The following is a 17,269-nucleotide window of genomic DNA, read 5'->3' on the forward strand; positions in this document are numbered from 1 at the left end:
AAGAGTGACCCTAGATATATTGAACCCGGCCTTTTTTGCTGCTCTTAACCATGTGGAAAAACACGTCTTTATTTTTGATTACTATAATAATGCTTGCTGTCCCCCCCCATGCCACCCCTATGGACTCTTGTCAGATGTCTCTTCTAAGCGCTGTTATTCGCTGGACTTTGTCAAAGAGGAAGCAGAGTCTGAACTCAATATAGTATTCTTACTGGTTAAACAAAACAGAAGAATCTTTTCAGTTGGTACAGGATGGGGAAAAAAACCTCAAAAAGCAGAGGATTTATACTAATTTACACCAGTTGAGGATCTGACCCATATAAATAGAAGCCTCTTTGCGTATTACTTTAGCCATTCCCTGCGGCTTTCTCTGAAAACAAGGCTGAAGGAACAGCACTATAATGGAAATGTACAGTTATATAAACATTCTGCAAAATTATGCTCTATAGTAGTATTTATGACAGATTATAATCAGATGGGAATATGCCAAGTGATTTGATATGAATGATTTACAGAGCTTTCTCCAACCAGGCATGAGAGACAATAAGGCTGGAAAAAAAATGTTTTTGAACATCCACAAAAACCTTTTTGAAGCAAATGCACTTTCCATTATAACAAAATTCTAGCAAAATACTGGGAAATAAGTTTAAATCGAGTGCTCTTTGCTGATACTTCATTTTACTCCCCCCTAGGTAGAAATAGGTTCAGCGGAAGATAAGTGACAAATCCAATACCACAAACGTCAGTCTGCACAAAGCTCCGGTCACTGCGTTTGCCAGTCGGAGTATAAACCAGCTAGAAAGCCAGGCGGTGGGCATCCCACACAGGAGATCCACCCGGTAGTCCGGGCCGGGGGCTCTGGGCAAGCCCCGGCAGGAGCAGCTGCGGGGCGAACGGCAGGATGGCGTGCAAGTTTGCAGAGCTCCTGCTGCTCTATCAGGCCTGGCCCCGCCATTGTGTTAGTCCCCGACTCTCAGCAGCAATAACCATCATTCATACACCTGCATAACAAGCGAAGGTGTAACGCAAGCTGTGCTTATCCCGAAGAGGGAAACACGCAACACGTGTAATGAAATCCTAGGTCGGCTCAAGCCCCGATTCAATATGCGTAAACATCCTGCCATGAAACCCAATAGCTGTGGGATAGCTGACAAGGGACTACAACCAGCGAAACAACACACCGGGAGGGGCACTTGCCCCCAGGGCGAGGGTGGCCCATTATTAACACGTCCTTCCCCCACTCCGACAGGCAGCGATTGGGGGAAGGGTCCTCTTCATGTGGCCATGTACTTCCCTGATGGTCTCATGCCCGGGGAAGTTTCCGCCGCCTTTGGACATCTCCCACCCCCGTTTCGTCCCCCAGTAGTTCACCCCGCTGCGCTCGGAGCGGCGCTTGGGGATGCGGGGTGCGCCCGGCCGCGGAGGCAGCAGCAGGACACCCGGCTGCCCTCCCCTCCCGCAGCGTGCGGAGGGGACTGGGCAGATCCCGTGCGCATCGCTGCCGCGGGGGGAGTGACTCTGGCAGGGTCTGGAGCGCTGCGATAAAAGCTCCCGCGGCTGCTGCCTCCTTCTCTCCCCTTTTCGCCACTAACCCACCCCCCGGCGCAGTGACCGCGGCGGCTGCAAAGCCTCAGCGCACACAGGGCGCCCTGCGGCCAGCATGAGCCTCCCGCTGCCGGCGCCGGGACCGGCCCCTGCGGACTCCACATCTGCAGCAGCAGCTCCGCGCGGCGCGGACACCCGCTGACCGCCCCGCTCCGGGACCCGGAGTCGGCGCTCGCGCGCTGGCCCCGCTGGGCGGCTGAGAGGGGCGGGGAGGACACCCGCCCTCCTGCCCCGACACACAGCCATTCCCCGCAGCGCTCCGCTCGGGGCGGCCGCCACCATGTCCGCCCAGAGCCTGCTGAACAGCGTCTTCTCCTGCTCCTCCCCGGCCGCCGCCTCCTCCAAGAGCCTCTCCAAGCGGCGGCTCCGCCAGACCCGCAGCCTGGACCCAGCCATCATCAGCAGCTACAACCAGGAGGAGGGGGACGCCCTGGCCAGGACGCCCCGAGCCAGGGCGGCTGGCGGCCCCTCGGCGGAGTGCCTGGCCGCCTTCTCCTCCCGCGCCCTGCTGCGCCCGGGGGGCGGCTCGCTCTGCGGCTCGCTCTCCACCCCCAACACCCCGCTGGAGAAGTCCCCCTCGGGCAGCTTCCACTTCGAGTACGAATCCAGCCCCCGGGGCAAGAGGAACACGGCCTGGGAGCTGCCTTTCCTGGCGCGCACGCCCTCCGCCTCCGCCCTCAGCGCCCCTGGCGGCGGCGCCGGCAGCAACAGCATCTTCTTCTCCCCGAGGAAGTGGCTCCAGCAGAGAAAGGGGCAGCAGGCGCCCAGCAGCCACCCGTCCTCCTACATCGTGTGGAAATCCGAGGTAGGACTCCCCTTCAGCGCGAGAGTCCGCCCCCCCCGCAGCCAGCTGGGCCGAGAGAGGTGGCAGGATGGACCCTCCCCTCGGGATAGGGCTCCCGGGCATCCCCAACTTTCTCAGGTCCCTTCTGCCCTGAGGCCAGGCTCCCTTGGTCCTACTGGGGTGGGTCTCCCTCCCCCCATCCCTTCCTCTCCTTCTACACATTGGGAAAGGGTCCCTGCTCATCTCTCTCTTCCCAGGTTGCTGAGCTATCCACGAGCTCCTGGTTTGCGTTAGTCAGATACTAGGGGCATTTGGCTTCTGCCGCTGCTGTTGTTAGAGGTCAAAGGAGGAGTTGTGTGGCCGAGAAGAATCCCATGGCTGTAGCAGGTGCCTTTCCTGATCTGTCAGTGAGGACGGGAGAGCACTTGACAGGTTTGGCCGATAGAGTGCACCTAGAGCACTTAAGGAGAGTTCCGAGTGGTTGTACGCTGCCTTTCCAGCCTGGGCTGAGTCCGGGAAAGCGGGGGAGGGGGGACGTGTCCATGGGTCTTGCTGTATGTTCGTTAAGAATTGAAATATGCGATCAGTCACATATTTCTGACGTCTGTTCCTAGTAATTCTCTTATTCGCGTTTGTAGTAGAAACAAACAAGAATCAAGCATATATGCACAAACACAGAAACAACAAACATACACAGAATTATAAATACTTACGGATAACTGTAGATGTTAATTCTTGTGCACTCTTCAAAAAACACATACACTTTTTCACAGATATTTCTTTAAAGAATACAGGAGCTTTAAAGTTAAACTTGATCTGCTTTGTTGGCAGGGTAAACTTTTGTATTTGATGTTTCTAAGATTAATTCCATATATAGTTGCATTGGGCACATAAAACTCTCCCCTCCCACTCTAACACCTCATAAACTTGAATATGTAGTGGCTTCTAACAAGATAGGGGCATTATTTTTAATGCGCACAGCCGGTGATCTCAGTTTATCTGACCACATAGATGTGTTTGACCCACATGAGTAGCCACTACATTCCAAAACAAATCTAATTTAGCAATGCAAATATTTATTGGTTTAGTTTATGTCTTATGTTCTGTAGTTATCATAGCTGGTTGACAACGCTATTAAAATAATGTGACATTGTTTGTTGATTGTAATTGGTTTGAAGATAAAGTATAGCTGTAAATTACTTAAGTTTAAATGTGGCACAAGTTAGCTCTTCTATTTTTGGTACAGTTTTTATTTTGTTAACTATTTGTAGTTAATTTTTTTGATGCATTCAAATTGCAATTAGAAGGTAACCTTCTTCCATAAGGACAACAAGGTAGAGTTATAAGGTACATTTCCCACTCCTGAAGAAAAGCTTTGTGTAAAACAGAAAGCTTATCTCTGTCACCAACAGAAGTTAGTCCAATAAAAGATACTACCTCATCCACCTTGTCTCTCATTTCTATAGCAGTTAATGAAATCTCATCCATCATTCTAGTACTGATGTAGAATTCTTAAGTAAAATGCTTAATATGAATATGATTTATGGTTCAAAATTAATTAAGCTGAAAACTGTCATGACAGAGGAATAGAAGATAGTTGTAAGAGCAAAATATAACACTAAACATAAAAGCTCTCAACATCTATCAATGCTGTATGGTGACAAAGAGCTGTATACTTGATGTAAAGGAGACTGGGGATTTAATACATGGTTTGGAGAATAGGAACATTGAAAGTTTTGGTCAGAAGTTATTAAGAATTTTTTACATGTAAACACATTTTAAATTATATAGAAGTTACATTAAGTAGATATCAAAGAAAATTTATGAGAGTAGTAGTTTCAGTAGCAAAAACACGCACAGTGAAACATTGGACCAGGTAATCTGGACTTTAATGTCAGAATACGTTAAGGGTAGGAATGCATGTGCCCTGTCATGATGAGTTCAGAACTGGTAAATAACACTTTCTAGGATAATTAAGGTGTGTGATTTTCATTCAGTGATTGCTTAACCTAATCCAGGATTTAGGCAGCCCATGGTCCTCCATCCTGCAAAGAGCTCTGCATAGGTAGATCCTTGAGTCCCCACCAATTAGGGTGACCAGATGTCCCGATTTCATAGGGACAGTCCAGTTATTTGGGGCTTTTTCTTATATAGGTGCCTATTACTCCCCATCCTCTGTCCCAGTTTTTCAGACTTGCTATCTGGTCACCCTACCACCAATCCCTAGTGAAATCAGCGTGTGTGGCTGGAGGGATGTCTTTATGGAGTTCTTTGCAAAATGGAGGCAATGTGTGGTGAAACTGTAGGGCACTGGATGTGTTCCTTAGTCTGCAAACTAAAGAGCAAGGGGGATTGACAGTGTTGGTGTATCTCTAGCATTCTTAAATAAATAAATCACTTCTTCATTCATTAGTTGTCTTATAGCTCTTTACCATGTGGAATTTTACAACATGGGACCTTTAGTTGAATTTAAACCAAATATGGTTTCATATGTTGTTTGTTACAGTGCTGTTCTTTTCCAGGTTTTTTTTTGATTCCATGAAATTTGAATACTCTGTATTTATAACTATCATTTATGAGGTTAAGAAAATGAGTATGTTCGTAAGTAATCTCTTACACTTTGAGGAAGTCATTCTGGCAAGGGCAGATTTTTAGAGAAACAGATACATATGTGTTTAATGATACACTTTTATATGTTTTTTTAAATTTAATTCACCATAAGGCTGAGACAATATGCATGAAATTTCAGTGCAAAGGAAGAGATTTGAGGAAGTTTCCAGCAGTTCAAAATACAAGTTTAGGCCCCAGTCCTTTAAGGAAATACATGTGTCCGGCCCCCTGAGCAGACTCTTCTGAGGCTTACTACAGCTCTGTGAGAGTGCAAGGGTCAGTCTATGTGAAACCCCTGGCATGACTAGGGACTTGGAATGAAAGTTTCTTTTCAATCATAGCCAGAGCATTTGCTATGGATGAATGCTGGAAATATAGAGCTATGATAGGTTGTATCTAATAAGCATGTTGGCGTGGAGTTTGAATGTGAAAACTGAAGTGAATGAGGTGGCAGGGTTATGTGAAGATCCTTCCCATACAATTGTAATACTTGACCGTTACAGAGCACTTTATATTGTCAATGTGCTGTGCAAACATTACTCACCCATATAGTCAGCAATAATTAAAAATGTAAATAACTGTAATTTGTATCTTTAAAAAATGTATGCAAGTAGTCTTCTTATTGAATACATTAGTAAAACTTCTATGTACAGTCATTAATTCTATTTCAGCTCTTGTAATGGGTATTCAGCCTAGTACCATCAGAAAATCATGTTTATAAGTAACCTATTTAATTATTTCGTATCCATTCCTTATTAATTAAAGCCTTATCCCTAGGCTGGGAAATAAAGAATTCTGCTTTTACAGTGCAACACCATCACTGTGGCAAAATAAGTTGGTTGAGGTGTTAGAGTAGAATGATCTGAAAGGGTGAACATGAGGGAATTATAAATAATACTGTAACTTTAAAAGGTACAGAATCTAAATTATCACCATCCCTTGTAGCACATCTATAGTTATGTCAGATGGAAAAAGGAAGTTCATAATGGATAAGAGTTTACTCAGCTGTTAAAAACTCTGCTATAGGCTAAAATTGTACATGGATGCTTTATATATATACTTCCAATTTATTAGTTTTAGGATTATAAATGAATTACAAATACTTCTTATATTAATTTTACTCCTACATCTTTGATATAATTATACTTTTTGATAAGTGTTCAGAGGAAAATGATGGTCTAGTGTTAGGGCAGTAACCTAGGACTTGGAAGACCTGCTCCACCTCTACAGATTTCCTGTGTGGCCTTGAGCAAGTCATTTAGCGTCCCTGGGCCTCAGTTCCCCATCTGTAAAGTAGGGCTAACAACACTGCCCTACCTCCCATGAAAGTTGTAGGGGCAAAGACATTAAAGATGGTGAAGTGCTCTGATACTATGGTGATGAGGGCCATGTAAGTAGCTGAGGTAGAGGTCCAAATATTTCCCCATGTGCACAGTGAAAACAGCTGGGCTACACACTGAAGTGTTTCTAGAGGAGAAGCAGGGGTGGTGCCAGCCTCTTCCTGGTGGGGAGGCTGAGGTGGCTAGACAGAAAATTGGGGGGGCTGTGCCCCCCATTGCTACGATGTCCTGCTCCTCTCCACGGCCCTGTCCCTGCTCTTCCTAAGTTCCAGCCTTGTCTTCTTCTCTTTTCTCCCCAAGACCCCACCCCCTGGCCGGGGCCAGTTGTGCTGGAACTAAGGTACTGGAGGTGCTGGCTTGAAGTAGTAATAACAAAAACCAAATACAATGGTTTCCATCTGTGACGATGTGGTTCTGGCGGGACCCAACTGAGAGTGCCAAATCAGGATCAATTGCTCAAACAGGGCAGTCACAGCCCAAGGCTGGGGTTTTTCCACCTCTAAGGCAAACCAAACCAGCAGACAAAAGACTTCGGTGTCACCCCCTGCTAGACCGCAAGTCACCAAGCAATTTCCTTAGACCACTCACTCTCACGTACACACCAGTCCCACACGTCCTGGGGATGAATGGTTATGAAACCAACACCCAGTAAAAGAAAAAGTTCTCTCGATCCCAAAGGACCAAGCCCCAGACCAGTCATATGTTTATTAGAGAATATTTAAATAAAATGATACACAGAGTTTGGCATGTCAATCATTAGTATCATCGGGGACATACAGAGTATGGGGGGGATGCTGATTTGGTTATGGTTAGCATATAGTACATTACAACAGTAATGTCCCCAATGCGGGGTGTACGTTGGGTGGGGCAAAATTAGTAGGGAGCAGTGAGGGTACATCGCTCATCTATATGGTTACAATATCTGATTAGAGCAAGCAGGCGGTGGAATGGGACAGGGTGACCCTCACTGGTGGAATCTCAGACTGGTTTGGGTTCAGGACTGCACCTCCCTGTTTCACCCCCCCCCAGTGTCTCGTCGAGCTAGCACCCCAGGATGTGTAAGTTTAGATAGGGTGTAAAAACGGGGATTTCCCCCTCCCCCAGTGGTTTGTGCGGGGTTTTTCGAGCCACATCGGCTCACTCTGGTAACTGGTGGAGTGGCCGTGAGTACTAACAGGAGTTCTTAGCTTTGTAACGGATCGTCGAATTGAGTGGTTTGGTTGTGATCACAATAATGCTCCCTTGGAACCACCGGATAGTGTCGACGACCATCAATACGTCTCATGAGTCGCGCCCATAGCGAAGCGGCCGACCCAACCGCAGAAGGCCCTTAGTTATTAATCATGTTCGTTACAGGGTCACAGCGCGCTAGTCTTGCCCGCGTTGGCAATTCAGGGCGTTGGGGTAACCTCTAGCCTTTGCCCCGGCAATCGGGTGTCAGTCAAAAGGGGATATTTTTTTTTTTGATTTACGGGCCTAGGGGCTTCGCGGAACGCGGGGTTTCGTGTTCCGAACCGGGATCGTCACGTCGACCGGATGGTCTTTTTTCCGCTCCCCCGAACTAGCACCAGGAATTGGAGGTTTATTTCTCGTGGCATTACGTAACAAGTTTGGTCTCGGTGACGACAATGATCTGGGCGCAGCGGGGCTCCGTATTTTTAAGCCGGTGTCGGGATGGAATGCGGTTGACCATGCACAATGCATCAACCGAGCGTCGTGGGGCGATGGCCTCACTAGGTGCGTCCGTGGACGGCTGGTGGCGCAGCTGCCAGGCCCTGGCGTGACCAGGTAGGCGCCGCGTTTATCACAGTACCACTCATACAAGTACCTGCCTGTTAACATGTAGCCATAAATCACCTGAATGATCCTGATTCCTAGATGTTTGTACGGCTACATGAACATACTCAGGTGTGCAGGGGTGTACCTATGCTGGTACACTTTAGTTATATTTCACTCTGGTAGAGGGTGGAGCATCACGTCTTTGTTCAGCCTGTTAGTTCTTGTATGTTTCTTCTTATTCTCCACGTGGATATCACACAAATGTTGGCAAAGGAAGCTATAGCAGCCTCTGTAACACGCCAAATGAGTAGGACCAATATACACATATGATCAGAGTAGAAGACTTTTTCTTTTCTGTCCTAGGGGATAACCTTTACGGTGGTTCCTTTTATACGAAAAACGAAATTTATCTCATCCGTGGCCAATACGGGAAATACATGGGTTTCTGCATATTGGATAAATATGCACTTGCTGGCTGTCTGGGGCAGGGACAGCCACTTTTTGACCAGCTGCCGGATGGGTGTTGTCCGCCTTGTTGAGGGGCACCTTTTGCCACACGGCATCAGGCACGCTCTCATTGACGAAGGCGATGCAGGGGATCAGGCCAATCCTTTTGAATCTAACAATGCAAAGGTTTATTCATAAAAGTTGCCAATCCTTTAGATCTAGAGTGAGATCCTAGAATTGGTTAAACTGAAGAATTGGCATTCCATGGACGTAGGAGTAATAGGCAAAGTCCTTAGTTCAGGCTTGTAGCAGCAGAGATGAAGTAAACTGCAGGTTCAAATTGAGTCTCTGGAGAACATCCCCGCTGGGATGGGTCATTCAGTCCCTTTGTGCAGAGCTTCAGCTTGTAGCAAAGTCCCTCCAGAGGTAAGAAGCAGGATTGAAGACAAAATGGAGATGAGGCCTTGCCTTATATATAGTAATTTTCCAGGTGTAAGAATAACACTCCTTTGTCCTTACTGTGGAAAGTTACAGCAAAATGGAGTTTGCAGTCACATGGGCCAGTTTCTGCATACTCAGCAAAATGGCTGAAGTCACAGTCACAGGGCGGCGTATTCGCCTTCCTCTCGATGGGTCAATTGTGTGTGATGGTCCTTAATGGGCCATCAAGCAGGCTAAGCTGAGCTGACACCAACTTGTCTGGGGTGTCACCCAGAACTGCAGCACCAATTTAAAATACAGACAGTACACAGCCAATATTCATAACTTCAACTACAAAATGATACAGACATACAGACAGCATAATCATAACCAGTAACCGTAACCTGGTCTTAGACACCTTATATGACCCCCTTTACATAGATTTGGTGCCACTACAGAACCTTGGTTGCAACCCATGTTTCTATATGGTCCCAGTTTATATCAATAACGTCACACCCCCACGCAAAATTGATGCAGGAAGGGATGACACAGACATCACTGACTGCATCCCAAAAGCTCCCCATCCCTGGGTCTGTCTCACTACAGCCCGTGTTGGGTTAGAAGCCATATCAGTGTATAACAGAAATGTTTTACCAAACTCATGTTCAATAACATGATTGAATCTCTTTACAAACTTAAGGTAAAACTTAGTTTGAACAACAGTGGATTGGATCTGCTCTTGCAGCAAGATTCCTGTATGTCTCATATGCTCTTGCCAAGAGCTAAAGAAACTAGTTATTTTATCTATACAAGCTTTGGCAAATGTTTGAAACCCAATTAACATTAAATCAACAGAGATATTAATGTTGTTTACAGTGTAGGAATCATGGCATTTAGCCATGCAATCAATATAGTAGTGTGCCTCAGTTTCCCCTTTCCTAGTGCACATAAGGTCTGGAATGTCTTTTCCCCTGTGAAAAGTCTCAATATTGTTTACAGGCATTAACTGTGAAACATTAGTATAGCAAGGCCTTTTAACATAAAGTGTGTTCTCATGTACTGCTTTTAACACGTTTATGGGACTTTTTAAAGGACTGGGCATATTGTACATTCTTACAATTCTTGGTAATAGCAACACATTAGTTACAAAAATTACCATTAGCAATAACAACAAATTCATTGCAAGTGTCCGCTTACAATCATGTTTGTTATGCCACACCTTTGGCTCAATGCCATTGGGGTTTGGGCATTTTAGGGTTATCCTGTTGCTTCCCCTTGCAAAATTGAGTTTTCTCTCTTCTCCTTGTCCTGCAGGATTAAACCCTGATTTCTCTTGCTTAACCAAATTCACTGGCTGATGGGGTGGGCTCTCTTTGCTAACAGCTATTATCAAGTCTTTTTTCTCCCTGCCAGTCAGGGAATTTGCATTAACACAGACACTATCTTTTAGATTTTCAGCTGCTACCCATTCCAAGGCTGGACTTTGTTTTACAGAGATACCACACAAATTCAAATAGTTGGAGGGTGAAAGTTTTCTTGCTCTTCCCTGCATCCTCAAGCATTTAGCCATAAAACCATTTAGCTCTGAAACACCAGCAACCAAATATGTCCTTAGATCCTGAAGCACAGACTGCTCACTCACAGAATTAGCATGGAGACATTTTCGTCCCAATACCATTGTTTTCCCAACAAGCTGGCCAAACCCAGGCACTTGGTGATAGGGCTGTTTAAATTCCTTAACAACTTTTACTCCATCTGAGACTGTTTTAAAGTTACCCACACTGGATCTTTTAAAAGGAAAGTCAGAGGATCCATTCACAACAGAAAACTTTTGGCTGATAGGAACTACAACTTCCTTGATTAAATCACTTTTACACCCTTCAGCTGCAGTAAACTGCTTGCACAGATTACCCTGAGGATTTCTTTCTCCAGGAGCTTTTCTAAGCAGCAATTTACCCCTCTCAGAAATTCTGCTCTTACTTCCTTCACCTAGGGCTTGCTCTAAAGGAACACTTCCCTGAGCCACAACAGACTCTTTCTGGGTCTTACTTACATCCAGAATCACTTCTGGCCCATCAGGCAGATTCCTACACAATTCCTTTTCAGGCAAACTTATAGACTTAAGGCTCTTCTTGTCCCAATCGTTAAATTACCTCCCGGCTTTGTAGTTGGTCCGCGCGGCCATTTGCTAGCTCATCAGGGACTCGGTACAGAGTTCAGAGGACCGCAAAGTCGAACTAAAAACTCCTCTATATCCTCAGTATCATTAGTTGGCGACACACTACAATATGTGGTTCTGAAAACACCGAATCCACGACCGAACTCCAGTAAAAGAAAAAGGGTTCTCCTCGATCCTAAAGACCAAGCCCCAGACCCGTCAATTATGTTATAGAGAATATTTAAATAAAATGATTCTGGTGGGCTCTGCCTGTGCACCCGACTCCTTCCCGACATTGCCCCTGCTTGCCTCTTGTCCGTTGACCTCCTCACGTTCCATCTGCTTCCCAGGAGCTGATAAAAAAAAAAAGAAGCTACAAGCTACAACAGTACATGCTGCAAGACAAAAATGACCCAACAAGCAACTCATTAGCTTTCTGGGCTGAAACCATTAAGCATCACCAATATACACAGCCTTCGTACTTATCATACATTAAGTCCTTCACTGATGAGTAACTCATCGTGTGCTAGGGGGGAGAAGAGTCATCTCGAGTTCGCTCGGTGTCACAGTCATTAGTCATCGGGGCAACATACAGAGTATGGGGGACGCTGGTATTTGGTTATGGGTTAGCATATAGTACATACAGTCTGTAATGTCCCATGCAGGGTGTACGTTGGGTGGGGTCAAAAGTATAGTAGGGGAGCAGTGAGGGTAATCGCTCATCTAATGGGTTACACCATAGTCATGACTAGAGCAAGCGGGCCGTGATAAGTGGACAGGGTGACACCTCACGTAGTGGAATCCATACCGGGGGGTTCGAGGAACTCAGGGATGTAGATACACACAGATATTCTATACCACAAAACCACTGGTGTGCAATCCTATTGAGAATCTAAAACTAAAGTGTTATATTCATAAAAGGAAAAAGATAGAGGAGTGAGCACAGAATTGGTTAAACTGAATACAATTACATATCAGTAATAGCAAAGTCCTATGTTCAGGCTTGTAGCAGTGATATGTAAACTGCAGTTTAAGTCCATTCTCTGAGAACATTCCCTGCTGGTATGGGTCATCAGTCTTTGTGCAGAGCTCAGATTTGTAGGAAAAGTCCCTACCAGAGGTAAGAGCAGCAGAATTGAAAGACAAATATGGGAGTAGAGGCCTCGCCCTTTCATATAATAATCTTTTCCAGGTGAAGAACACTCCTTTGTTACATATTGTAGGAAATTAGCAGCAAATGAGTTTGCAGTTACATGGGCCAGTTTCTGCATACTCCGCTGAGTCACAGGTGTATCCGCCTCTTTCTCGATGGGTCATTGTGTGTAGTTGACGGTCCTTAATGGGCCATCAAGCAGGCTAAGCGAGCTAACACCAACTTGGCTGGCTCTTTTTCAGTAACACAGGTCAAGTGTGAATACAGACCATATACAGCAATATTCATAACTTCAACTACAAAAATGATACAGATATACAGACAGCACAATCATAACCAGTAACCCGTAAACTGGTCTTAGACCACCTTATATGACCCCCTTTACATAAGATTTGGTGCCACTACAGAACCTTGGTTGCAACCCATGTTCTATATGGTCCCAGTTTATATCAATAACGTCACACCATCATCAGTACCCACACTATAAAAATTGTTCCAGCACCCTGGCCGGGGCTGTAACTGCTCCTCAGCTCCCTATTGCTCTTCGACTGCTCCCAGTTAGTAACTACCACCAGAGGCAGAGCCCTTGTGGAGCAGTGACCGTGGGGGATGGGGCCCAGGCATCCAGGCCAGAACGGGTCAGTCTGTGCTGCTATGGGAAGCCCCGGACCCGCCACCTGCCCTTGGTGGTGTGCCCCAGCAGGCAGGGACATGGGCTGGGTGGCTGCTCTTGGGCACCCCACACCTTGCTTGGGCTTATTCCTGCACTGCTGCTGGTGGCAGCGCTGCCCTCTTCAGAGCTGGGTAACCGGCCAGCAGCCCCAGCTCTCTCCATTCTGCCTTCAGAGCTGGGAGGCAGGAAAGTGGTGTCTGCTACAGGGGGCTTAAGGCAAATTTTGGGGTGGCTATAGCTCCACAGGCCCCTCACCCCTCCAGCGCTGCCCCTGAGGAGAAATATGTAGGAAGAATCTCTTTTCTTCCTATCTTTTTGGCCAAGCAGTTCCCATAGCTGCTTGCTCCAGTCTCCATGACGTGTGCTGCCAGGTGGGGAAAGAGAAGCAGATGGGCAATTAGAGGATCTATCTTCAAATCAAATGGTAGGTATTAAAAAAAAAATAACCTGGAAAAGGATACCCTACATCTTCTCCAAATCCCAGCTCTGTACAGATGTGCAGAGAGCCCCTGTGAAACTAGGCTGCCATGATATGTGTGGAAACCCATGTGTCAGATCTTCATATCCTCCTGTCACTCGAACAGCTGGATAAGAATGACTTGCCCAATTCTATTCAGACTTTACAGAACGTGCTATATGTGGAATCACCCACTGTTCGAAGTTCTCTGAAATAATTATGCATGTGAGGCTGAGCTAAGGATAGTGTTACCTTTTTATTTCAGTTATTTGGCTTTTGCATTTTATAAATAGACCCTCTTTGGAATGATTTCTGAAGGTTGACTTGTAGCTTTGCACAATTTGACATTCACTAATGACTTTAAAAATCAAAGTTACATGTGGGATTTCAAGTTTCAATAGTAAACTATGCTAACCAAGTCATGTAAAGTTATTAGGCTTTAAATGGTCTTGATTCTGCTACAAGATTCTAATGGATTTGAAGGAATGGTGTAAAGAAGACTCCTGCAGTTCTCTAGGAACTTTATTGCTTTTTTACTTCTCAACTCTTGCTTTCCAGGTGCATTGATAGTAACTGTATGAATAAGAAAGTTTTATAATTAAGAGAATATTTTTAAGTGGAGCATTTATTGTGTATTATTTGTATTACTGAAAACCACAACAAGAAGTCTTTCCTTGCTCATATGTGACCTATTTAAATAAGAGCTTAATCCTGGTTGTACTGAAGACAGTGGAAAAACTCCAGATGTGTTCCTCAGTTTCTTTTCAGATGTCAACTCTGCTTTTAAGAAATTTTCTTAAAGAAAAATTCCTGTTTTTCACTTGCCAAAAAAAAGTCTTGTTTTTAATTATTTTTTTCTATTTAGTAAATATTTTACATATAAATGATGTTTGTTTTTAAGTAAACTGAATACTTTTGAAAAGGTCGTATAAATATTTGGATGATTACCTAAGGCCCCAATTCTGCAAAAACTTTACTTAAGCTAGTCCCACAGAAGTTAAGGATTTATTTGTTTGCTACATCAGAAGATGTATATCTTTTTAATGACTGAAATACATTTGCAAACTGAAAAGTCTAGCAGTATTCAGAACTGAATTTTTCTTTTAACTGTCAACTTATGTAAAGTCTGCTGCTTATTCTTCTGCACTTTCTATTAGAATAGAAAACCACAGTATGAAATGTATCTGTTTTGTTTTGCTGTGGTGGAGAAGCTTCCATTTTTCATACCTGTGTCTTTCTAGCGTGTGTTTGCTGTGATGAGTTGGATGGGAGGATAGCCCAAGATTCTCCTACAAGATCTACACCAAGGGTAGGCAACCTATGGCACGCGTGCCAAAGGCGGCACGCGAGCTGATTTTCAGTGGCACTCACACTGCCTGGGTCCTGACCACCGGACTGGGGGTTCTGCATTTTAACTTAATTTTAAATGAAGCTTATAATATAAAGCTTATAATATAAATATAATATATATATAAATATAAATATAAAAAATATAAACATTTTATAAACCTTATTTACTTTACATACAACCATAGTTTAGTTATATATTATAGACTTATAGAAAGAGACCTTCTAAAAACGTTAAAATGTATTACTGGCATGCGAAACCTTAAATTAGAGTGAATAAATGAAGACTCGGCACACCACTTCTGAAAGGTTGCCGACCCCTGAGCTACACAATTCAAATTACAGCCTGATCATTCTGCTAATGTACTGTGTCCATTACTCAGGAATAAACAGGGTAAGCATCCTTAGCCAATGCACTGTTTTGTAAAAACTCTTGTTAAAGTAGTGGCAACACATCAGTGCATGCTTCTTACATCGGAAGCCCTTCTATTTTCCCTTCTGGCTGTTGGGAAGGAAAAGGAACTCTTTTCCCCACTCCTTTTCCAATGGCTCTGGAGTACTGTATCAAGCTGGGGAATCAGCTCCCCTGCTCTTCCTCCTGGGTGTTGTGAGAGACACTTAATTCGACATTCTCGCTCAATTTGGATGGCCCTCCATGATGAATAGCTCCAGTGCACTCTACTGCTGCTTAGAGCTTTTCCAAGCAGCAACAAAGTGAAAACTGGCATTATTTTTGTCTGTTTCCCTACTGCCTGGGTAGGGTTCTGAAAAGAAGCTGAGCAATAAACTAGGGGCTTATTAATGTCACTACAAGCTGCTGGTTTGCAAAACTATGAACAAAAGCAGGAGCACTGGAGCTGCCTGTCTATACACTTGGGAGGACAACGCTGCTTTAGTTTAATTATTTCACAATTCATCTTTGAAATCATAAGGGCGGATAACTTAAGGCATGATTTTCAGAAGATGTGAACACCCACAAATCCAGTTGAAGTCAGTGGGAGCTCTGCACAATTGAAAATCAGTCCCTTAATATTTTAAAAGCTTAATTGTGTAGACTTTGATAACATCAGCCCCTATCTTCCCCCTCACTTGCCAGCATTTCTTACTCACCTTGTTGGCAGGGGCGGCTCTAGCTTTTTTGCCGCCCCAAGCACAGCAGGCAGAGTGCCTTTGGCGGCTTGCCTGCAGGAGGTCCACCGGTCCTGCAGCTGCCGAATCCGCCCTTGCAGGGACCAGCAGGGTACCCCCTGTGGCTTGCTGCCCCAGGCACGCACTTGCTGCGCTGATGTCTGGAGCCGCTGCTGCTTGCTGGGTTGGCAAATGGTATTTTTAAGCTTAGTGCTCAGAAATTAAAAACTATATTGACTGGGAAGGGGCACAGAAATATCAAGATAGAAAAAGAGCAAATAATATTTCATTAGAAAGCTTTCTATAACTTAATACTATTGGTAATTGGAATGAGGAGTCCTTTTATGATACAGGTGTATATTTCCTTGGGGCCTCATGTGGATAGTATCTCTGAGTCAATGGGACTACTCAAGTGAGTAAGGGCTATTCACATGAATATGAATTTGCAGGATGAGATCCTTAAGCATTAGTGATTACATTACACATGATGTTTAGACTCTGTTTAAAAACAAATGTTTAGACTGGGGAAGGTTTTTCTACAATAGTTCTTCTACCTCCTGTCACACTGCAGCTTCTGTGCAAAATTTCTAAATAAAAAAGCTTCTCCTTTATAGTTTATTTGCAAAAAGAGGAGCATGGAGAATTCTTGTTTTGTATTCTTTGATCATTTATAAAGAAGGCCTGAAAGGCGCATGTTTGTGTCTTAAATATCCTGCAGCTTCCTTATTTTGAAAAATCAAAGATGGGTTAGTGAATCTGTAGCAAAGGTATTCTTTCTCCAAAGTTTTCATCAGGCATTAGAATTAGAAAGGTGTTAATGTGACAGCTTCCCTCTTGGTAGCCATATTGAGGATTGAACTGGGGATCTCCAGAGCTACAAGCATAGATGGCTACAGCCGGAGCTGAAGAGGCAATGTTCCCTAGGTGGCTGCTGTAGCATTTTATATCCTCTGTAGGTCACCATAGAAGGGAATCTAAAACACATGACATGCTCACCAGCAGAGATGCTGACTTCCCCAGTTCTGGAGGGGTGCTCCACCCCTGCTCCACAACTTTCACTCTCTTGTGATGTCATGATATTAATCATTCTCCAGTTGCCACAGTGTAGAAGACCTGAATTTCTATCCTTAAAAAAACTGAAAAAACCAAACACTTTTGTCACAGGTTTTTCAGTTTTTCCTCTTAATTATTAAAAAATTGGTGCCACTCTTTTTTTTTTTAATTTTGCCGGGTTCCCTTTAATGTGTAGTGTAATATCCTGGAACATAAAGGATGTGTGTTGTGGTTGGAACAACACTGCTATTTTGAAATGTAACTCGTGCACTTCCTGAATTACATTCTTTTTTGACTGAACCAAGGGGTTAGGAT

At 44.6% G+C, this 17,269-nt stretch overlaps 1 protein-coding gene across 1 annotated transcript in view; it reads left to right on the forward strand.

Moving 5' to 3' along the window:
• The first annotated feature begins 1,797 nt into the window (after positions 1–1,797).
• ARHGAP6 (Rho GTPase activating protein 6) overlaps positions 1,798–17,269 on the forward strand; it is a 553,715-nt gene continuing 538,243 nt past the window's right edge. Inside the window, 1 exon segment of the mRNA XM_075060558.1 lies at positions 1,798–2,410. Coding sequence (XP_074916659.1) covers positions 1,886–2,410 — 525 coding nt within the window. The 5' untranslated portion in view covers positions 1,798–1,885.

Source organism: Chelonoidis abingdonii, chromosome 1, assembly GCF_003597395.2.
Source record: "Chelonoidis abingdonii isolate Lonesome George chromosome 1, CheloAbing_2.0, whole genome shotgun sequence".
NCBI lineage: Eukaryota > Metazoa > Chordata > Testudines > Testudinidae > Chelonoidis > Chelonoidis abingdonii.